The 22,938-nt window shown below is 54.8% G+C and overlaps 1 protein-coding gene across 1 annotated transcript; it reads right to left on the bottom strand.

Annotated features, from left to right (window-relative positions):
* Positions 1–244: 244 nt before the first annotated feature.
* On the bottom strand, positions 245–22,740 carry PLBD2 (phospholipase B domain containing 2). The gene is made up of 12 exons (XM_004753289.3): positions 22,388–22,740; positions 16,276–16,369; positions 13,252–13,410; positions 11,441–11,541; positions 11,007–11,221; positions 6,994–7,091; positions 4,703–4,863; positions 4,000–4,095; positions 3,669–3,740; positions 2,905–3,057; positions 2,232–2,394; positions 245–2,007 (listed from the first exon to the last, which is right to left on the bottom strand). The coding sequence occupies exons 1-12, from the start codon at positions 22,675–22,677 to the stop codon at positions 1,840–1,842; spliced, it is 1,770 nt and encodes a 589-aa protein (XP_004753346.1). The 5' UTR covers positions 22,678–22,740; the 3' UTR covers positions 245–1,839.
* Positions 22,741–22,938: the final 198 nt, after the last annotated feature.

The following is a 22,938-nucleotide window of genomic DNA, read 5'->3' as shown; positions in this document are numbered from 1 at the left end:
GCCCCACGCAATTCACTGAGTCCCCAAGTTCAGAGTGCAGCTTGAGACCCCCTGCAGTCCCTCAGGACATGATGCAGATCCACACGGGTCTGCAGATCCACACGGGTCTGCAGATCCACACGGGTCTGCAGAGCCCCTGCCCACCCCGACTACCAGCAGGGACTGGGAGATTCAGGGGAGAGTGTCAAGCCCACCCCAAACCCACCCCGGACACAGGCTCATCCACTGACTTCCAGCCAGGAGGGACAGAAACATATTTTATAGGTGATGGGACATCAAGGGCGGGCAGGCAGAGACAGCAAACCATCCGTCCCTTGGCCCCAGAGTTCTTCCTGGGGGACAGAGTGGTGCTCAGTTCAAGAAAGCCTGTGCGGAACAGGGTTGCTTCCAGCCTTGACTGTCCCACTTGAGTCAGCACAAAACCCCCCAAAGAGGCAACGCCTACACCTCTGTCCACTAGAAGAGCTGAGGCGTGGAGGGCTGGGATCAACCAGCTGGCTAAGATCAGATGGGGAGAGACTCTGTTTCGTGTCGGCCTGTATCCCACAGTGGAAGTTGGGAAAGTCTTGTTGGTTACCAAGGCCCTGGGATAGGTGCTCAAGAACATCTGAATGGATGGACGGATGGATGGATGGACAGATATAGATAAATGAATAGGTAGATGGATAGATGGATGACAGATGAATAGGTGAGTAGATGGAAAATGGATGGATCTATGGATGGGTGGATGGATGGATGGACGGACGGACGGATGGACGGACGGACGGACGGATGGACGGACGGACGGATGGACGGACGGATGGATGGACGGATGGATGGATGGATGGACAGGTAGGTGAATGGACGGGTGGCTGGGTGGCTGTGTGGATGGACGGACAGATGAGTAGATGGATGAATGAATGGAAGACCGCAGGTGGACATGGGTAGGCAGGTCAGCAGACGAATAAACGGACAGATGAACAGACAGAAGAATGGACAGGAGGATGCATGGGTGGATGGTGTAGAACCCAAACCAGGGAGGACAAAGGGCACCAGCCCAGCCTCCCCCACTATCTAAAAATGCACAGCACACGGGCCACGGCCTCTCATTTAATGGCAGCACAGTCCGCAATTTGGTTCCTACAGCAGGGGAGCTGTGGGCACTGCCCGGAGGCCAGGGGCAGGCCCAAGCTGGGGGCAGAGGGCACGAGGCTGCAGGAGAGAGGCTGACACTCTTCTCTGCCCCGAAGGCCCCTCCAGCCTCAAGTCGCCAGAAACTTTGGTTTTGTTTGTTTTCAAGTTTCTGTCCTCAGGGAAGCTGTCCAGAAGGGGAAACAAAGGGGCTACTTCCCGAGCGAGCAGAGCAGCTGGGGCTGGGAGACGGAAGGACCGATGCCAACCAGAGGCAATGCCCAGGTCTTGGGCCAAAACCCCACAAGTCCCAGAGCCACTGGCAGGAATGACACTGGGAGGCGGGAACTGGAAATGTCCCCTCCTGCTCCACCAGAGGCCCCAAACCCCATCCGAGGACCCCTCCCAAGCCCTCAAGAAGAGGCAGCATGAGGACAGGGCTCCAGCATAGGAGAAAGAGAGAAGGAGACAGAGGAGAGAGAGAGATGCAGAGAGGCGGGGGACAAGGGAGGCACTCCCTCACTGAAGGGGAGCGAGCGAGTCAGTGCTGGGCCCCATCAGGCCGCGCATCCCAACCAGGAGATGATCCGGAGGCCAGTGAACCTGGCAGACCCAGGCCCCCCAATCTGGGCACAGCAGGGGACGAAGGCCACAGAGGGGGCGGGCAGGAGGTCAGGTTGGCGGCCGATGGGTGGCCCCAGTGGCTGTCAGCAGGGCAGAGAAGGAGAGTCAGTCCCACCAGACCTCGATGGGCGAGAACTTCCAGAGGTCAGGCTGGCCCATGTGCAGCAGGCCACTGAAGGGCGAGGAGCTCCACTGGAACGGAGGCAGCTGGTCCCACGTAGGCCCACTGACTGCGACGATGTGAAAGGCCCTGGCCAGCGCCATGCTGGTCATCTGGAAGCCAGGGCAGAGGTCACTGAGCACCAGCCTGGGCTGGGCTCCGAGCTGCCCCAATCCAGACGGCCCTGACCCCAGCCCTAACTTGGCCCCCACCCGCAGCCCCGTGCCAACCCTGCCCCCTGGTCCGCCATCTGCTCTGACCCCCGCCACCCCGTGCCCCGCAGCGATGACACCACCCCAGCCCACCCCCTGCCCCCAGGCCCGGGGTGGGGCAGCACCTTTACGTCTATGCCCCCATGGGAGCGCTGGTGCAGGGCCTGGAAAGGGTACGAGCCGTTGGCGGGGTTCAGGTCAGAGCGGGCCGAGATGGCGTTCTCTGCGTTGGCCTGGGGGTTGCAGGCTTTGCACAGGGACAGGGGGTCGTGCAGGAAGTCATTGTACCTGGATGTGGGAAGGGAGGGGGCATCAGGCGTGCCGGGCAGGGGAGGCCAAGCTCCCACTGGTGGCAGCCCCGGACACAAGCCACCTGCGTTCAGGTGCCCAGCTTCCCTCACTCTTCACCCCACCATTCCACGCCTGTCCTCACATCCGCCGAGGCAGCCCTTCCTCCAGAGACCCTCTGGGGCCCCCACCCCCGATCTGGGCTAGATCCTGCCCCTCACAGCAGGGCTGGGGGCTCAGCCCGTTCCACCCTCCGTGCCCACATCCCCGAGAGGGCTTGACGGATCTCACATCTCCCACAGCGGGGGCTCCCTGCTTTGGGCCATTCCTCTGGCTGGTGCCCAGCTCCAGGGGGCCACTCAGCAGCGGGCCAGCACCCACACCTGTAACGTGTGCTTACAGCTGGCCACTGCCCTGCAACCCCCGGGCTCGTAGTGAGGCTTACACACGGGGGCCAGTGAAGCGCGTGTAAAGCTCTATGGGACTCGCGGCACACGGTCCCCCACACACCTCATGAGCCGGAGCATGGAGTCCAGGTCGTGCACCAGCGACTGGTTCCGTCGGAAGATCTGGGCTCGGGGGCTCCCATCATAGGAGAACCAGTCCCCGTACTGGGCCACCAGGGCCTGCATCCCGCTGGCGTTGAACACACTCTCAAAATACCTACGGGGGGAAAAGGACGGTCACTTACTGCCCCTGCCCATGCTGGCTGTGCGCGGGAAGACAGAGGGGTGGTCACACCAGAACAAGATCAATAACAACCACAACAGGACAGTGACAGTCATGTCTTCTGTGTGTGCTGGGAGGTGGCTCACTGGGGTGACCAAGCTTGGGCTCTGTGGTCCAAGAGACATGGTTCAGATGCTGACTTCACCGCTGAACAGCTGGGGAACGCGCCTTGTTTGGAAAGTTAGGCATTTGCTAGAGGCCTCAGTTTCCTCGTCTGTGAAATGCAAATGGGGGTCATGGCGACTGTGCACTGGTTGTAAGGAGCAAATCTCTCATTGGTAGGGTACAGTGAGTGTCCGGAGGTGATGGCCATGCGGCCTGGTTACAGCAGACCTAATGGGGGAGACCCAGCGGGGGCGGCACCTGAGCCTGGCCACCCCCGACCCTCCCCCCGTGGGCACAGCCCAAAGTCCCACTACTCTCAGCCAAAGAAAGGCCAAGGTGGTTTCTTCATTCTGTGGGTTGAAAACATCACGCAGGGAAGAAGCCCTGACCAGCATGGAGAACTGAGTAGGGGTGAGGCATGGGCACGGGTGGGGACATACGGTAGGTTATAGCTGGCCCAGTAGGTCTTCTGGTAGAGTTCTGAGGTCTTATCGGCCACCACCACCATGCCCCTGGGACCAAGAAGAGAGATGGAGCAAGACTGGTGAGAAGAGCGGCACCTGTGGGCACTGCCCTGCTCAAGAACCCCACGCGGCTCCCCATTGCCCAGAGGTAGATTAAGTCCTGGATCTTCCACCGCAGCCCGAGGCTGCCTCCCCCTCCCACCTGGCCTTCCTTAGATGGTCACCTTCCCACACACATTCCGGCGTGCATCCAGACCTTCGCCTAGGCAGCCCCGGAACCCCCTGCTTTCCTTTCCAGGCTACTCACGGGATCTGCTCCAGGACGGTGAGCACCCTGTTCCCGGGGCTGGGCCCGCCAGGGACAAATGCCTTGTAGTCCACAATCATCCACTGGTTGTTGTACCTGCCGGGAAGGAAGGAGGAATGAACACACCTTGGGGCCACTGCCCCAGCCTCCCTGCAGCCCCAGGGCCCCGCGCCACCAGCAATCAAGAGAAAGAAGTGGCACTGGGGGGGGAGGGTGAACTGACATCTGTCACCCTGACAGTGCAGCTTGACCAGGTGTCCTCGGCTCCCACCATGCTGTCTGTCTGCTCCAGAGAAGGCTACGGCTCCCCAGTGCTTATAGGAATACAGGTCAATTCTTCAGCCCGACGTTGTAAGTCCCTGCACCATCTAGCTCCAATGTCTCCGGCTCAGAGGGCCCCCACTGACGCATGCCCACTTGCTCAGAAAGCTCCCCCACCTCCAGGGCCCTCAAATCCCAAGTTCACTTCCTGGCTTCCCTCTGAGGGCCTCTCCCTAGATGGAGAGCCTGCAGGGGAGAGAAAAAGCCCCCGTTTCCCTAAGTATAAAACAAGGGAGAAGACTTTAAGACACCTTCTACCTCCAGCAGGAACCATGAGAGGGCTCTGCAGAGGGTATGGGGGGTGTGTGGCCCTGGTGCCACGTCCCTTGGGCTCTGTCAATGGGGAAATTGGCCCATTTCTAAGTGCTGGGAGCCCACTCACGTGCCACTGTTGAACCTTTTAAAGATGTCTGCCCAGGCGTCCCCGTCCAAGGCCAAGCGGTTGGCCGCCACATTACGCAACCACTCCAGCACACAGTCCTTGGGCTGCACATACTTCCAGAGGGCCGGGTTCCTGTTGCCGATGGTGGTCTCCAGTGTCACCTGTGGGAGGGCCAAGGGGGTGCTGCACAGAAGGGCCCCCTCACTTAGGATGAGGGCATGCTGTCACCAAGTGGCAGTGCTGATCAGTCAGGGTCCGTACATTGATTAGTTTTTCGAAACCTCACGTGCTGCTTTGGGTGCACATTCCTACTGGTTCCCTGGCTGAGCACCGAGAGAAATTCACAATCATGCATCCAGCTTTACCCTGGGAAAGAGCCCCTGGGAGAGTCAATGGCACTGCTCCTATGGACCTAGTCCTCCAACCGAGTCAATCAACTCTTTCCCCAGAGAGACAGCATCCCATTTCTACCCTTTCTTGCAGTTTTGCGGAGAAAATCAGCCGACTCGAAGCTGGGAGCCTGGCAGACCATCACAGTCTCACCGACCTCTTCCAGCCCTCCTGGGAAAAACACAGCATGGCTACTAATGCTCCTTCTTACTGAAAGGTAAACTGAGGCCTGAAGAAGCTAAGAGACGTGCCAAATGTCACAGCTGGTCAGTGGACGGGCCAAGATTCCATCAGCAAACTTCCAGCTCTTAAATCAATGTCCTCTCCTCTACGGCAGGATATTAGCACGCTTCCTCCTCTCTTATGCAAAGCCCCCAAACCAGCTAAAAGATAGCAAGAACCATAAATATGATGTTAAAAGGAAGAATCTGGAAGGCAAGCCTCTTAACAGCAATACCCAGGTGAGAACACTTTCTTCCACTCCTTTCGGCCTGTACCTCCCTTGTCCCTCAACCAGCCACTCTGGCTCTCCAGAGCCACTGCCAGGATTCAGATCAATGCGGCCCAGAAAGCCCTGGAAGGCAGTTTCCCCTCCCAGGATGGGGGAGTTCTGAAACTGGGGCTGTACTTAGGGAGTCTGCAGACTTACAGGGGAAAACACCACCTCTTCCTTCCCACTGCTGCCAAACTGCATTCAGCATCTCCCTGCACCGTGAGCACCGGTGACCCGCCACCGTGACGTGAGTGGTACCTGAGACCGTCACCAACAGAAATCAGATGTGTTCCCACCATACGACAGGGTTGCACCCGTCTCAAAATATCACTTATGTGCCCCGTTCCTTCGAAATTAAGGTAGTTAGCACATCCGCTCCAAGAGCCTGTGATTTACTAAGTTCACAAAGCAGCGCATATATAATGTTAAAAGGTTATTTATGTAATATTTCGCCAAACACCTTTTAATATCACTGGTTTCCTTTATGATCCCATGTATTTTGGTGTCTGCATCTGAGAATGTTATTCTGAGAAGGGGTTCACAGCACCCCCAGATTCTGCCAAAGGGGTCTGTGGCTTAGCCACCGTTAAAGACCCCGGTGGGAGGTACGTTTCCTGCTGGGACCCCTCCCAGGTCACTGGGTGAGACCTTCTCAGCTGTTCTTCCCCAGACGGTCCTCTCCTTGCCCCAGCCAGACCGTAGCGAGGGGGTCCCTTCAGTTACCACCTGGTCCTCTCACGCCTCCTTCCCCATTCCAGGGGACTAAGCCCCCCGCTGCTCTCAGAAGGCAGCAAGAAAAGGAAAGAGCCCCTTGTCGCCGAGCCGCAGGGAAACTGGCACCTCCTGCTTGGAGGGTGTTTTTAGGGCAATGTTTTCCTCTCCTCCGCATGTTGCAATCTCAGGGCTCAGTGCCCCGGCGAGGGGTGCCAGGAACAGATTTCTAAACGAGCCTGGACCCCAGCCAGGAAAACCGATAAAAACAACACATTGTAAACAGCATTTATTCAGAAAACCTGGCCGGGGTTAGAGGGAGCGGAGGCAGGATGAGAAACAGCAGGGCACGGGGGAGGGAGGGATGGCTTATGCTAAAGACCGCCAAACAAACTAGGTCACTGAGGTCAAGGTCAAAGATTTTGCAAAAGGGCCCCTCAAGTGCAGCGAAGGCTGAGGAGCTGGCTCAGAATGCCGAGTCCAGGGAGAATGCCGGATCTGGCAGCCCCGACCAACAGGGACTGGGAATCTGTTTGTAAGAATCAACCCGCCGCTCCCCAGTGGTCCAAGCACCAGAGCAGAAGAGGCCCAGCGTGAGATGGTGGAGAGGGCGGGCGCTGCATCTACCCACCTGCCCAGAGCTGCCCGGTGACCCAAAACCCCTGGGAGAGAAGGGTCACATGGGAGGGACACTCACCAGCCCGCTGCCCATGATGTAGAAGTCGTCACAGGAGAAGAGTGTGCCAGGGTAGGACGAGAAGACCACCTTGTTGCCCGGAGCCAGGGGAGAGTTCTCTGCAGGGGGGCGGCGGGGTGGGGGAGGAGAATGAGCCCAGCAGGGGGTGGGGGTACAGGTCAGACAAACCCATCTGGGGATCCCCGCACCCCAACCCAAGAGCCAGAGGCTCCAGGTAGGAGAGCAGCTGGTCTTGGGGGAGCCTCCATCCGTTCTGATATTTTAGCAAACCAGGCCATGAGCCGCTGGTGGGAAGGGGGACTGGGGAATGATGGCTTCCTGGGGTTTCCTTCCGGGGTGATGAAGGTATCCGGGAACAAGATACGGGTGATGGGACACACACACTGCAGATATTCTAAATGCCACTGAATTGTTCGCTTTACGCCGTGTGAATTACACCTCAATTAAATTATAATTTTTTTACTACCAGAAAAATTTTTAAAAAGTAATGCAGGTTTTTTGTTTGTTTGTTTTTCTCTTCTAGAATAGGCATAACTACCTAATGGGAAAGAAACCAGAAGAGTCGCTACCTGAAGAATAACTATAAAGGGGCACTCTTTACTGAGCGGCGGTCACAGGACTGCATGTGTGTGTCCAGACCTCCCAATATAGACATCCTAAAGGTGTGTGTAAACTAGCCATCAGTAAAGTTAATACGGGCCCGGGGGGTGGGGCTCAGCCCAGGATGTCATGTAGCACCTCTCAGAATGAAAAAACTTGAAATGAAAAATGAAAAAAACAGAATGAAAAACTTGAAAAAGCTTGAAATGAATATATAACACCCAGTGCTGGCAAATTTGGGGGAAAGTTGACACGCTCATAGACTCGTGGACAGGTGTAAACCAGACCAGCCACTTTGGGGGGCAATTTGGCTGTATGTATCCAGAGACTAAAATATTTAATTATACCCATCTTTTTTTTTTTTTTTTTTTTTTTTTTTTTTTTTTTTTTTTTTTTTTTAAGTAGGCTCCACACCCAGCGAGGAGCCCAATGCTGGGCTTCAACTCACAACCCCAAGATAAGACCTGGGCTGAAATCAAGAGTTGGACACTTAACCAGCTGAGCCACCTAGGCACCACTAATTATCCCCATCTTCATATTTTTTTCTTTTAAGATTTTATTTGAGAGAGAGAGCAAGTGGGGGAAGGAGCAGAGGGAGAGGGACAAGCAGATGCTGTGCTCAGCACAGAGCCTGACATGGGGCTCCGTCTCACAACCCTGAGGTCACAACTTGAACCAAAATCAAGAATTGGATGCTTAAGCGCCTGAGCCCCCCAAGCACCCCTACTTATGTCCATCTTTTAACCTAGGGTTCCCACTTGTCTTGCCACAGCCCCAACCAAAAACACCAAACACCCGGACATGGCCCAAATCCTCAGTCGAGAACTTGTTAAAGTTTAGTATCAGTGGTTAGAAGGTGGACTGAACATGACAATATCCAAAATCCTCCAAGGCCGGCTGTTGAGCAAAGAGAGCAGACTGCAAACCATCCATCTGTTACGGTCTTATTTAAAAAAAAAAAAAAAAAATCCAGAAAGCAAACTGCTTAGGGCTGCAAAACTGCTGTATAGAACCATAAAAGTAGATACCCACCATTGTGCCTTTACCAAAATCCGTACAACCATACTATTCACAGTGAACCTGAATGTCAACTGTGATTTCCACTGAGAGTAACGTACTGACATTGACAGATAATTATAACAAGCGTACCACGCCAATGCAACACATAACAGGAGAAAGGAGCGGGGAGGTATACGGGAACTCTCTGTATTATCTACTTGATTTATCTGTAAACCTCTAGCTTTTCTAACAAATAGAGCCTATTAACTAAAAAAAAAAAAAAAAAAAAAAAAGGTTCATATATACACAATAGAAGTGCATCCTAAAAATCCAAAGTCTAGACAGATCCAAACCAAAATGGCAGCAAGTATTCCCTTAGGAAGGTCCAGAATTTGGAAGAAGGGTATCACAAGAGATATATTTCTTTATCTGCATTGCTGGAACTTGCATCAGCAAGAATACATTCACATATTACTAGCATAATAAAAATCAATGAAAACAAATGGGAAAATAAGGAACATTTCATTTAGAAGAAAAACAGAACCAGATATTCACAGAAATTATCTCCTGTGAGTTACGGGGTGTTCAAGTGATTCTGATTGTATATGAATGTTTTAGTGCATTTCCCAATTTCCTATACCCTATGTGTATGACTTATTTAGGTTTTCGTTTCGTTGTTTATTTTCTTTTTTTTTTTTAATTTATTTGACAGACAGAGATCACAAGCAGGCAGAGAGGCAGGCAGAGAGAGAGAGGGAAGCAGGCTTCGCTGCGGAGCAGAGAGCCCGATGTGGGGCTCGATCCCAAGACCCTAGGATCATGACCCGAGCCGAAGGCAGAGGCTTTTAACCCACTGAGCCACCCAGGCGCCCCTCGTTTCGTTGTTTAAATAATCGCTACTCCCAACACAGAGCTCAAACTCACAACCCCGAGATCCAAGAGTTGCGTGCTCTGCGGACTGAGCCAGCCAGGCACTTCCTCACAAAGGTTCTCGTCGGAAGAGACTACAATGTTCATGGATCTAGAGCAATGAACCGGACAGATCTGTGGCTACAAACAACAACACGAATAAAGTTCACAGCCACTGCGCTAGACAACAGAAGTCAGACACAAGCAAGCCCGTGCACGTAACATGCAAAGTCAGGCACGCCACATCTACGCTGTAAGAAGGCAGATGGAGATTACACTGGGGGTGGGGATACGTGCCTGGAAAGGGCCAGGAGAGCAGCTGCAGGGGGGCTGGGAACGTTCTATTTCTCAGTCTGGGTACACACAGGCAGCAACACTTGCAGCCGTACTCGTGTGATGTGCACGCTTCTCTGTGTACATGTCAATGCAGAAATCTGCTTAAGTTCATGGACATGAGCTTGTTTCCCGACCATTACTGTAGTTGACATCCTGTACACCATCGCTGTGCAGAAGGCAAAATGGCTCCCTAGGGACAGATCTGAGCCAAGAACTGCTGGACCACGGGAGTGACAGATTTTGAATTTTATCAGATACCGACGGGGTTCTTCTCCAAGTGACAGCGCTAACCGGTACTGCCATCATTAGCAGGGGGACTTGCCAACTTCTGGCAACAATGGATTTAATTTTAAGTTTCGCCAAGAAGGAGGTACTGCAAACATCTGGCAGTGGCTACCTCTGGGGTGGACACTGGGGCCCGGGATTGCAGGAGATCGCCACGCTGGGGTACTCGGGCCTTAGCTGCGAAGTTTTCACATTTGACAGGAAGGGTGTATTCATGTCTTCATGCATTGCTTGTGTAGCTGAGCATTTGCCCTGAGTGTCTGCTGCAAGTCCGCCCAAGCTTGCGTCCCTACTGTCCGCCATGGGACCCTGTGACTCCTCACATCAGATGCTGGGCTCTGTTTTCCCCTCCTCTCAAATCAGAGCTGGCCACTTGCCTTGCTTGGAGCAGCAGAGGGTTGTACCCATTTCAATCAGCCTTCAAGAGGCCTTCCACATTGCCCCGCTCAGATGTCACCTGAATAAGCCTCAGCTCACCCAGCTGCCCCTGCACCCAGCAGAGAGCCACCCCCCAACACGCGGAGGAGGCCAGCCTCAGTCGCCGACCGCAGAACCATCAGTGACTCAGCCAAGATCAGCCAGGCCTGGCCCAGCATAACAAAACTATCCGGCTGACCCACAGACACGTTGAGCAAAAATTAATGATTGTGTTTTAAGCTTTTGTTGTTTTAAATTTGGGGAGACTTGTTACGCAGCAGCAGGAAACTGATACGCCTTGTGATAAGGAACTAAAAGAAACCAAGATGTCAACAATAAGGTGGACGCCTAGAATGGTTCCATGGTGTGCACAGGGCCAAGGCCCACAGGTCCCAGCAACCCCCACCCCCTGCACTGTGTGCCCCGCACGCACACTCACACACACGGACATACCCACGTCCACCCACCTAGGGGGTCTTCCCGGAACTGGAACCAGTACTTCTTGATGATGCGCAGCATGTTCTGGTAGGAGCTCCAGGTGTTGTGGGCGATCAGAAGGTCTGTCTGGCCAGGCAGCAGCTTGATGAGGGCAGAGCAAGAGCCTGAGCCCATAATGTGCTTGGTCTTGGTCTTATTCAGGGCAGGCTCCAAGTCTCCCAGGTCCCCCGAGAGCTGCAACAAGCTGAGGAGGGCAGGATGCTAGAAGGTTACCACACCGGCCTGCCGGCAGCCTGTTTCCATGCCCCGTTCACAGAGGAGGAAGCTGAGGCTCTGGAAGGCTAGGTGAGCGGTCCGAGGCTGGGCCAGGAGGAGGCAGAACCCATACGGGAACCCAGGTCTGTCTGACAATAAGGTGCATGGCCCTCTCCCCTACCCTGTCCGCTCCGGGAGTGGCACTTACAGGAACCCCAAGGGTTTGATGGTAAACCTCCCAGTTGGAAAGGTCATACTGCCTTCATAGCTGTCCTCGAGGCCTTTCAGCTGCAGGAGGGTCAGCCGCACCTAGGGGGAGGGGCACAGGTGGGGTGAGGCCTCTCCCCCTAGGGCTCACGCCTTCTCTTACAATGTGAGGGGCCCCGGTGCACCCTCCAGGATCTAGACAGCCCTGATCCCCCCTCACCCAGCCCTCCATGCCAAGCACTCTCTTGCCATTGCTTAGCTAACTAGATGTTTCTGCCCTCTGCCAACCTAAATTACCCCCACTTAAGAGCCCAGCTGAAAGCCCCCTCCTCCAAAAAGCCTCCCAGCCGACCCTGACCCACTGTCAACTGTTCCTTATTCTGAGCTCAGCTCCTGGCTGCGCTGCCACTCCGGGCATATGTCTCACTAGCTGACTCGTCCCATTGTCATTGTCACTATTCTCTAGCTAGGGAGATCGTCACGGGGTCCCCGAGCGGCCGTGGTCGGCTCCGGGTACACACCAGGCACTTTGTTAGCATCTGAAGCAGGGATGGACAGATGGACAAAAGGGTAAGATACATGGACAGACAGTCAGACAGCACTGAGAGATGGATGCGCGGCTGCTAAGTTAGGCAGAAGGGAGGCAGGGACAGAGAAGCAATCGTCCAGGTGGAGGGCAGGGTGGGCAGAATGACAGCTGTCCAGTCAGGTGCGGAGCCTGGATGCGCAGACAGGACAAGACAGATCCATTCCTTCATCTATATATATTTAACCAATCTTTACATGTAAAGCACCTACTGTGTGCTGGCCCTCGCGCTAGGCGCCTTGGATCCTGTGGTGAACAAAGCAAGACTGATCCCTGCCTTGTCCTCACAGGGCTCGGGTCTCGCTGAAGACAGACTCTGAGTCCCTCACTACAGCGCCACAGGTAAGTGTGGGGACGGGACAGAGGTTGGCGGGGAGGACGTGCTTTGGGCAGAAGGGGCAGCAGGTCATCAGCCCCGAGGCAAGAGGAAACACATCTTGTTCAAGGAACCAGGAGGTCAGGGAGGCTGGACCACAGAGCAGGAGGTCAGCAGGAGATGAGCCTAGGGATCGAGGGCGCAAAAGGGGCGCGGGCATCGTCCCCGGGGAACCAGACGGCCCCAGGTGGGGAGAGCGAGCGGCGGTGGTGGAGCTACAGATGGACAGACTGCCACCTGCAGGGGCCCCGATCGCCAGGAGGCAGGTGGGGAATGAATCAGACAGACAACGGGGCGAGTGAATGGGAAGAAGTGTAGTGGGCAGTGGGCAGACGGGTAGACGGTGGGCGGGAAGCTGGACAGGCAACCCAAGGGGGTATGTCAGTGGCTGGGGCGGTGGCTGGTGGGAGAACGGAGCTGGCCTACGACGGGCAGCGGGTGGCGGGCGGGTGAGAGCGAGGGAGGAAGATGGATAAGCCTGTGGGTGGTGTGTGTGCGGACAGCCGAGCGCCGCGGATGGCTGCGTGGGAAGGAGGGGCGGACAGGGAGCGAGGGGGATGAATGGGAGGCTGACGGCTGGCTGGGTGGGTCGGTGGCTCGGAGGGAGGGACAGAGGGAGAAGAAGGAAGGGAGGGAAGACTGGATGGATGGACAGACAGATGGAGGGAGGACTGATGGATGGATGGCTAGACGGCCGAAGAGAGGGGAAGGCAGGGAGGGGAAAGGGCTGGCGAAGAGGGGCTGGCGAGACAGGCAGCCGGCCAGCCGGGCCAGCAGCAGCCGCAGCCGCAGCAGGTGCCGAGAGCAGACCCCGAGAGCAGCCCCCCCGGTGCGTGGGGGCCGCACCCACCTGATGCCAGTAAGCGGACCCCTGGTTCAGCTCCATCTCCTCCTGCATCCACTCCAGGTTGGTCTCCAGGAAGCTCTTGAGCCTCTCGCAGTAACCGACTTCGTACTCGAAGGGGCCACAGTAATTCACCATCGTGTTCATCCAGTGCATGTAGATGAGCTGTGGGGCAGGCAAGGTGTGCGAGGGCAGGTGCAGGGGGGGCGGGCTGCCAGCCTTGCCAGGGACCCCGCTGATTCCCCACTCGGGCTCAGACTCCTCAACCTCAGCCAGGCCTCTGAGAACCACAGTGCCCTGGTGAGGCCCACGCCTTTGCGCACGCGGGTTCTCTTCCCCCCCGGGGCCCTTCTCACCCATCCCACTCTTGTGCCATCAGGGCCCAATGCTTCTGGACATCCCCCTCTCTTGAGAGACTTTAGCATTCCAAGTCTGTTCTAGACCAGGCCTCCTCGGCTACCGGAGACCCCCAAGCTACAGATGTATTTGGTCAGTCAACGAAGTACGACTTTCGTACCCCTACCACGTCCTGTCCTAAGCCCCGAGGACACAACAGGGAACTTACAACGGACACATGTGCAAGTGAATGCCGGACCGGTTCAGCCAGCCCTCAAGTGGCCTGATGTCACGTGAACAAGCCTGGGCTGGCCTGCTGGCAGGTTCAAGACCATGTTGGCCCCATCGGCCCCATCACTCCCGTCACCCCGGCTGACAGAGAGCCAACCCCCAGACGCATGAAGGAGACCATTCTAAGCCACTCAGCTGCCCCCTCTCCAAACTGCCAGCTGACCGCAGAAGCACGGGTGAGCCCGGCTGAGGTCAGCCAGGCCTGGCCCAGAATCTCAAATGCACCCAGCTGGCATTCCAGCAGGGGGAGGGACGTCCCCTATATTGTGGCACTACAGGGAAGGGGTCCAGGCCCAGAGCTCACAAGAATGGCACTCTGTATGAACAGACCTGTGCAAACCTCACGGCAACTCTGGAAGGAAAGTGCTATCCCCACCATCCCTGCTTTATAGCTGAAGACATTGAGGCACGGGCAGGTGACTAACTTACCCAAGGTCCTCCAGACAATGAAGCAGAGTCAAGATCTGAACCCTGGAAATGTGCGAATTTGTAATTTCCCAAAGCACAGACCTCACGGGGCCAAGGCTGGCGGGTTAGCTTCCAGCCACGCCCCTCACCACGCTGGAAATATTCCCAAGACACACAGGCCAGTGAGGGGATGGTGGCAGCACCCTGTACCCCAAGACTGATCGCTTAGGGACTCCCCTCCTACACTGCCATCTCCCTGAAACACATCCAAATTCTCCTCTGCCCTAGAGGCCTCAAAGAGATGCCACCTCCTCCATGCAGCTTTCCAGTACTTCCAGAAGCATTTCCCAAATGCCTGTCCTCTCTCAGGCTCTGGCCTGGTGCAGGGGTCACAGCTGGGGACAGGACACAATCACTACTCAGGAGAAGCTCCCAGGCCAGTGAGGCTGGGGGGGCAGGGTAGGGGGCAGCCGAGCAAAACGCTTAGAAACAGAAACTCTGGTCAGACAGAGCTGGGTTTGAATGCTGGCCCCTCTGCTCACTGGCTGTGTGACCCTGGGTAAGTAATTTCAGCTCTCTGGGCCTCACTGGGCTGGTCACGCCTCGCTCGGTAGGGCGGGGAGGCCAGTGTGAGGGCTGAGGCTCTCATGGGCCAGGCTCCTGGTATGTATGTCCGGGATTCCTCATAGCAGGGCCCCTGGGGCCTTGCCTCAGTTCCTGGCAGGCTAGGGGCCCCTCGAGAGACAGACTCCTGCTCATTCACTATACCCCAAGCAGCACCCTCCAGGCCCAGCGTCTGAGTAGCTCCACAGACATCAGGGTCCCAAGTGGACGTCCAGGTCCCTGCCAGCTGTCAGAATGAGAAGTGTGAGTTTCACCACAGGGTGTCCCCTGTGTGCAGTCATCTGTCACCTGCTCTTTCCCGCTCAGCAGCCAGCCTGTGGGAGGCGTCTGTACTGCCGATTCCTTCCCAAAGCTCCATCACATGGTGCTCGGCGGCCCTAGGGCATGTGCAGGTTCAAGGCCACCACTGCCAAATGACCTTTCCAAGTGGTTGTCACACCTCCACCCACACTGCAGGGGACTGGCTGTCACTGTGACAACTCACCCACTTCTGCTACGGGCCACCTTCTGAAATGGAGGTTCGCACTTTTCTAAAACCCCAGATCGAGTACAGCAGAACGGTATGTTGCCTGAGGATTCAGCACACATGATTAAACCAGTTTAACGAAAGTAAGAGAGTGGAAATAATCCAAGAGTCTGCCCACGGATGCGGGGATAAATGAAATGTGGTCCGTCATACAAGACAGTATTACTGGGCCACAAAAAGGAGTGAGGGACTGACACGGTCCAGAACGGGGATGAAGCTGGAAAACACGATGTTGAGGAAAAGAAGCCAGACACACAAGACCACCCACTCACATGAAATGTCAAGAATCAGCAAACCCATGGAGACGGAATGTAGGTTAATGGTTGCCAGGGGCTGGGGTGAGGGAGAGAGGGGAGGTATGGGTATGGAGTTTCTTTCTAGGGCGGTGAGAACGTTCTGGAATTGGGTATTGGAGATGGTTGGGCAACCCTGTGAATACACTAAAAACCACTGAATTGTGCATTTTCAAATAGTGAGTTTTATGGCATGTGAATTATATCTCAATATAAATGAATGAATGAATGAATGAACAGACATTTAGGGGGATGGTGCCTCTGGGGGCACGGGTTGGGAAGTGGGGCTCAGAGGGATGAGTAACATTGCACATTTCAGTCCGTATGTTTCGCTACTGGGCTTCATGATTTCATATGCATCAAACAGTATCTAGCCTAAGTTTTTAGGGAATGCACGTGAGCTCTTGCTGCCCAACGACATGGAGGGCGGGAGCAGCCCTCCCACCCAACCCCACCACACACACCTCATCTCAGGACCCTTCCAAGCTTCCGGGGGTGCGTGCCAGGTGGGGTGGGAGGCGGGAGCCTCAGGCTCCCCGACCTGGCCCTTACCTCCTCAGACACGGCGGCCTCCACCACGCCCGCGGCGTAGGCCTGCAGGCTGTCATTGTAGCGGCCGTTCGTGCGCAGCTCCAGAAAGGCCCACCTAGACGGAGAGGGGAGTGGACACTGGTCAGCCCGGGCGGCACACGCACAGCCAGCCCTAGGCTGGGCACACGGCCATTTCCAGTGTTAAACCATAAAAGACGCAGTGAGGAACGGACATTTATGTGAATGGCCGTCTGTCTGTCTTTGTGCACATGTCAGGGGAAATCTCTCAAAGGGGAGATGCTTTGTCAAAGGGCACAGGTATTTTTAACTTTATAAGCACTGACAAACAGCGGCCGGCCCAGAGCTGTACTAATCCATGTCCCAGACTCCACCATCACACCAGTCGGGGTCAACCGAGGGCTTCCTCTGGGCCAGACGGCATTCTAGTCACTTCTTGTCCACGGACTCATTCGATCCTCGCGACAACCCCATGATCCTACCAGGCAGGCACTGCTGTTCCCCGCAGCACAGAAGAGGAGGTGATGAAGGCACAGGGCATCGCAAGCGAGGAAGCCCACGCTGCTGCCCTCGTCCTATCCGGGGCCTCTGCCGTGTGGCCTTGCGGTCCTTTCTACCCACGTCCAAGTCCGTCCCCGCCCCACCAATCTGGGCTCAGTCATCTGGCTTGCTTTCGCCAATGGAGGGCAATGCCTGTGTGCCAGGTCGAAGACGACCCTTTGAGAAGCCTCCTTTGTTTCCACTTGCTCTGCTATGCCTCTGCCGCCTGCAGGAGAACACGCCCCGGCCGCCCGCTGCTCTCAGGGACATGAGAGAAACACGGAGCAGACCCACGGCATGAAGCAGAGCTGCCCTGCTGCCCCCCCGGATCCTTCAATAACCCTTGGTTATTTGCGAAGCCAGCAGGTTTGGCGGGTGGTTCGTTCCAAGGCACTGGTGCCCGACATGAGCGGATACATTTGCCGAAGCTTACAGAGCTGGCAAAGGACAGGGCTGGGGTTCAATTCCAGGCTCCTGCTCCTTCTGGGAAGCGGCACTTTCCAAACTCAGATGTGCAGCCATGTCACCTGAAGACCTGGTTTGGAGGCAGACTCGGATCAGGATCTGGGGCAGGGCCCGAGACACTGGATTTCTAACTAATGGCCGGGTGAGGCCAACACTACCAGCCCACTGCCACACCGGGCTGTGCGCTACCCCCACAACGTCACAACGTACCCGGTCCTGTCTGCCCACTCCCTTGCTTGAAATGATTCCTACCAATCTTTCTCATCTTTGCCAAGGTAACGGTGGAAAAACACAAACACAATCGTGTTGTTTTAATTATAATCCTTTAATTACTTCAATTACATTTGTTTTAATTTTTAAAATTTAATTAATTAATTAATTTTGAAAGTAGGCTCCACACCCAGCGCGGACCTTAAACTCACAACCCTGAGATTAAGACCTGAGCTGAGATCAAGAGTCAGACTCTTGCCCAACTGAGCTACCCAGGCGCCCCCTACACTTGCTTTTGAATTTTTATTGGTCAATTATAGTTCTTTGGTTCAAGTGCCTGAGTCACTTTTCTCCATTGTGTTTATCTTTTCTTATTGATTCGTGAAGTTCTCTATGTATACATTAGCCCTTTGCTTGTCACTAATATTGAAAATATGTTTGTGTTTTAATTGATTTAATTGAATTTTTTGCTTTTGCTTTTACCCTATAGAGGTTTTGGGGGGGTTTTGTGCGGCCAATCCTATCCATCCTTTCCTTTATGGTTCTGGATTTCATTCTTGCTCCTAGGACACAAAACTATTCGCCCAGGTGGCTTCTGTAACTAGGAACAAACATTTGTTAAGGCAATTTCCACGAAAAAAACCAGGGGCACCAAGAAGAATCTCCAAACCAAGGCAGAGCCAGGATCTGCCAGGACAGTCTCATGGGCAGGCAGCCAACCACCCAAGAGCTCCAGGGCGAGAACGGCTGTGGCCAGGGAGGACTCTAGAGAGGAAAAAACGATCAAAACACGCTCACCTGATACTTTCATCAAGTAAGCCATTTTGAGAGCCTACCGGGTGCCAGACATGGAGGGCAGGGAGTGCCAGAGTGAATGGCATTCAGGCCTGGCCTTCCCAAGGCTAATGCAGGGGTGATGGGTGGCTAAGGGGAGGGGGGCTGGCATGTAAGCAGGTAATGACATAGCAGGGCAACTGCTGTGATGAGAAAGAGGTACCATGTGCTGACAAGATGTCAGAGACAACATTTAAAAAAAAAGAAGAAAATAGGATCAGAGAAGGATAAATGGTAGACTCAGGACAACACTGTGTATGACAGCATTTTACACAAGCACGCATGCATACCTGTGCTTACACATAGTATGCACATTTAGGCCTATTTATGCATAGAAAGTTCTGGAAGAAAGAGCTAACAGTGGTTATATATGGGAGAACTTACCTCATACATCCTGTCTCACTTTTCTAAACTGCTGGGATTTTTTTTTAACCACGAAAGGTTAATTATTTGTCTAACAATCACACCCACCCCCGGAATCTCCTTGTGTGCTGCCTTGTTCCAGAGGGCAACTGGGGGGGGGGGGTGGATTCCATTTAGATGGGTTTTAGTGACTTGGCCCGAGTCCTCAGAAAACCTAGATAGATGGGTTTCCCCCATCTTTCCAGAACACTTTGAGTGGGGGGTGTTCCCATATAAGAGGTTTTGTTCAAGCCACCAGACTTCAGTGCCAGAGCCCGAGGTTGATCTCTGAGGATGCCTCTGTTGCCTCGGCCCGAAGCCTAATCAAATGATTCCTCGCCACCTCACCACCCCCATCTCCACCCCCGCAACTCTGCAGGGTTCTCACCATCCCCACCACAGAGATAAGGCAGGCGAAGATAGGAACCTAGATCAGTCTGAGAGTAAACCTAAAACTCTGCTCTACACTATACTTCCTGGCTCTTCCAGCCTCGACCTCCCCATCTGTAAAACAGGGAGGCTCGAACTAGGGCAAATGGCCTCTAGAGTCCCTCACTGCTGTGCCAACTGAAAACTTTGCAAAACTCCCCATCCCCAGTCAAAAGAAAACCACGAGAGTTTAGAAACGAGTGTTTCTAAAGTGAAATGTACCCATTAGACTGTTCTCTATGAAAGAACATGTCCTTTCTGCTCACTTGATTCTAAAATAGCTGATCTTTTAGAAGAGAAAATTTAACAGAGGTCAATAAATGCAGTTCTGTTTTGTTTTTAATGCACTTACTCAAAAAAAAAAAAAATAAGAAGCTGGCAGCACTGATCTCTTTCTCCGATCTTTTTTCTTTTTCTGGAGAGTCTATGGGCCACACTGGGATTTTATGTCACGGGGGCCTAATGCCTGATGACTCCTCTAAAGAGGCCACATTTGAGGAAAACCAGACCACTGCTGTGTGCTAGCAGGGCATCACACACCTCCTCTGGTCCCCACACCCTGCTTCGGGGGACAGTGCACCGTGGACACACTCGCCTACCTTAATCTGTGGCTACCAGTCCTTCTCACTCTTGGCGGCATAGGTTCACCTTTTCTGACTTCCAAGAACAGCCGGATGGTATCTACCAACTTTACTGGACTGGGCTGCTGCTTCTTAGCTGGTGGATTTAAGCGGGTTCCCTGCTTCTTAATAGGGTAATTCCTTCTTACTGGCACTCACTTCCTGCCCCAGCTCCACGGTGACTCGTGATCTGTGTCAACCAGCTGGCTGGGGAGTCAGGCAGGGCTGAAGGGGTCCAGCCTCCCCAGAATCAAGGCTGGAACCAAACACGCAGGCCCTGCCTCCTGGGGCACCTCTGATGGCCAAGCACCAAATCCTCAACGTTTCAGGGTTCATGGGGAGTGTTGTCCAAGGTCAGATACACACAAATGAAAGAGGACAGACCACGGGGGGGGAAGAGGACATAGAATTTATCCTGACAATCCCAGGATCCCCCGTGGCCAATTCTGGGGGACAGGAAGAGGAGAGATCCCCAATCCAGGTAAACAGAAGAGTCAAATCCCTGGCCCTCATCCTTTGAAAAATGAGACAATCACCCACAATTCAGAGGTTCTGCTGATCGGGAGCCAGGAAACCTCAGATGTCTTTCTTTCATCTTATCCCTAAGTTCTAAGAGGTCAATCTTAAGGGTCTCAGTTTCCCTGCTTCCAATATGAAAACTTCTTTTCTTTTTTCTTTAATATTTTATTTCTTTGGGAGAGAGTGAGAGAGCAAGCATGAGCAGAGGGGAGGGCCAGAGGGAGATGCAGACTCCCTACTGAGCAGGGAGCCCAATGTGATGCTTGATCCCAGGACTCTGGGATCATGACCTGAGCTGAAGGCAGACGTTTAACCCCCTGAGCCACCCCAAAATAGGGGTTTCTAATACCTTCTCTCTACAGCACAGCCCCCAGGGCTAAAGGGGCCAACTGGACAGAAAGGATGCTGGAAACGGGATGTGAGGGCGAGAAGTGTGGAAGAGACCTGGGCTCTCGCCTCATTCCTCAGTGTCCCTAACTATAAAATGGGGGCAGAGGACACCTGCTCCTTTCTCTTTCACTCATTCCTTCCTTCAGTAAACAAACACAGGTGCTTTCTGTGCTCCCACTGAATTTCCCTTCAAGCCTCACTTTTAAGAGAGGAAACAGGTTCAGAGAGGCAAAGTGATTTGTCCAAGGTCACACAGCAAGGGAGCTGGGCCACAAAGAGCTCTCCATCCAGCACAGTCATCAAGGAAGCCCTCTTTCCATAATTCAGAGCAACACAGCCCAGTAGGGGTCTCCAGTAGGACAAGGCCCCCTCCCCAACCTGGACCTCACCTCCGTGCCTCCTTCCTAGCTAGTGTGGAAGCAGAGATTTGTCATGCCCTCTTGGTTTTGCTACACAGGGCCAAAAACACGTGTGAGTCAGCAGAGAATGGGTCACCAGATTTCAGAGCCACAGAGCCACAGAGCTCTAGCTCCCCCCACAGATAGTAACTAGCAGACTCTGTGGCCTCCTCTTCCCAGGAGCCTTCCCAGATTAGCCCCACCCACCTCCTACATCTACGGCAAATCCCTTCTTCATAATCTTCCCTCTATCTAATACCCTCCCCAGTGCCATAAAGCATCAAAATGGGGATGTCCTCCGTGTCCTGTATTTCTCCAACACCTGCAGGAATTAATGCATGCCAGCAAAATGGATAGGTGGAAGAGGGGAATGCAGGGTACACTAAAATCCCCAGCATAGCCTTAATCCAGGGCCTGAGCGCGGCTGACAAGGCTTTAAGGTGGATTTTCCCCACTACCACTGACTCAGGTTACCCTTCTGGCACTGTCTCCCCTTCTGAATGAAGACCCATCTTGCTCAGCTCTGTGTCCCCAAGGCCAAGTACATCAGGTGAGTGAATGAATGAATGGTACAGGGCCTGAGAAGGGTACCACCCAACCTCCCTGCCAGAGCATACCCTCAAAATGTGAGCCCCAGACAAGGAAGCTCACACAGGCAGTGGGGGTTAGAACAACAGCTAATCATGACTATCAAGGACGGAGCACTTGGCTGGTACTATCTCGGAAAGCAACTTTCGCCTGCACCAGGAGGGAGGAGAGAAAGAAGGAGCAGAGCCCCAGCAAAAATACTATCTGGGTCTACATGAATTTAAGGATCCTGGGTTTTCACACTGGCCTAGAATCCAGGCGAGTCTTGCTGCCCTCGTTCTGGAACAGAGGCAAGAGGAAGGCACCCACGGGGTATAAGCCACCGTCAAGGAAGTGAGAGTTTCTCCCTTGAAGAGCTATCACAAGCCTTCTGGCCCAGAGGCGGGGTAGGGATGGCGGGGGTGGGGGGGGGGCGGTGCTCCGCGGACCTGATCCAGACGGAGGCACTGGGGCCTGGGTGGCAGGGATCTAGTCTCTAGTGTAACCGAGGTACTGTCACACCCTTAGCTGAAGGCGAGGGACTGATCCCTACGAGCTGAGGGATACTGCATTAGCCCCGATCCAACCAGGGACCTGGTCCAGGTGACTGTGCTGCAACCTAAGAGGCGGGGAAACTGACCCCCAGGGAGCCAGGAGCACTGCCCTAGGGGCAGGCGAGGCCCCGCGCCCGTGCAACCCCCTCCCCCAGCCGGTCCCGCGCGAGGTCAGGCCAACCCTTACCCGGTCTCGCGGATGGCGTTGGTGAGGTTGGCCCAGGCCACGGCATCCGGGTGGCGGCCATCCACCAGTCGGAGCTGGCCGGTCTCGGCGTCCAGGAGCACCGAGCGGCTGCGGGAGTCGGGAGGGACCGGCCCCTTGGGCCCCCACTGGCGTCCCGAGATCGGGATCGCACCCGTCAGGCCGCTCAGGAACAGCCCGACCAGCAGGGCCAGCACCAGGGCCAGCGCCAGGGCCCGCGTCAGCGCCCGGGCCAGCCGGCCGCCGGGAGAGCCGTACATCGGGGCCACCATGACGGCGCGGAGCGGGGCTCCGCAGCCCGGCTCACGTGACTTGACTCCGCTGTGGAGGGCGGGGCCAGAACTGACCGGGGAGCGGGCGAGGAGAGGCGGAGGGCGGGGCTTGAAGGAGCCCTTCCGGGGTGGGAGGGGCCAATCTTAAAGGGCCCCCCACGCCTCCGTCAGCGTCCGCAAACTCTGCTTAACAGGCTTTACCCCCAGCTGTTTATTTTTCAAATTGTCAAACTTTGAGAAAAGTTGCAGCCGTGGTAAATA

This window comes from Mustela putorius, unplaced genomic scaffold, assembly GCF_011764305.1.
Source record: "Mustela putorius furo isolate JIRA1106 unplaced genomic scaffold, ASM1176430v1.1 tig00537248_pilon_pilon_pilon, whole genome shotgun sequence".
NCBI lineage: Eukaryota > Metazoa > Chordata > Mammalia > Carnivora > Mustelidae > Mustela > Mustela putorius.
This window is presented reverse-complemented; position numbering and strand designations above follow the sequence as displayed.

Bases quoted from the DNA above. Each gene is read 5' to 3' on its own strand.
- PLBD2 (XM_004753289.3), bottom strand. From the start codon at position 22,677: ATGGTGGCCCCGATGTACGGCTCTCCCGGCGGCCGGCTGGCCCGGGCG. The intron at 4,096-4,702 runs GTGAGTGGGCTC...CCTTCCCGGCAG, and splicing joins AAAAGGTTCAACAGTGGCAC to GTACAACAACCAGTGGATGA. The intron at 3,058-3,668 runs GTATGTCCCCAC...TTCCCCCCGTAG, and splicing joins TGGGCCAGCTATAACCTACC to GTATTTTGAGAGTGTGTTCA.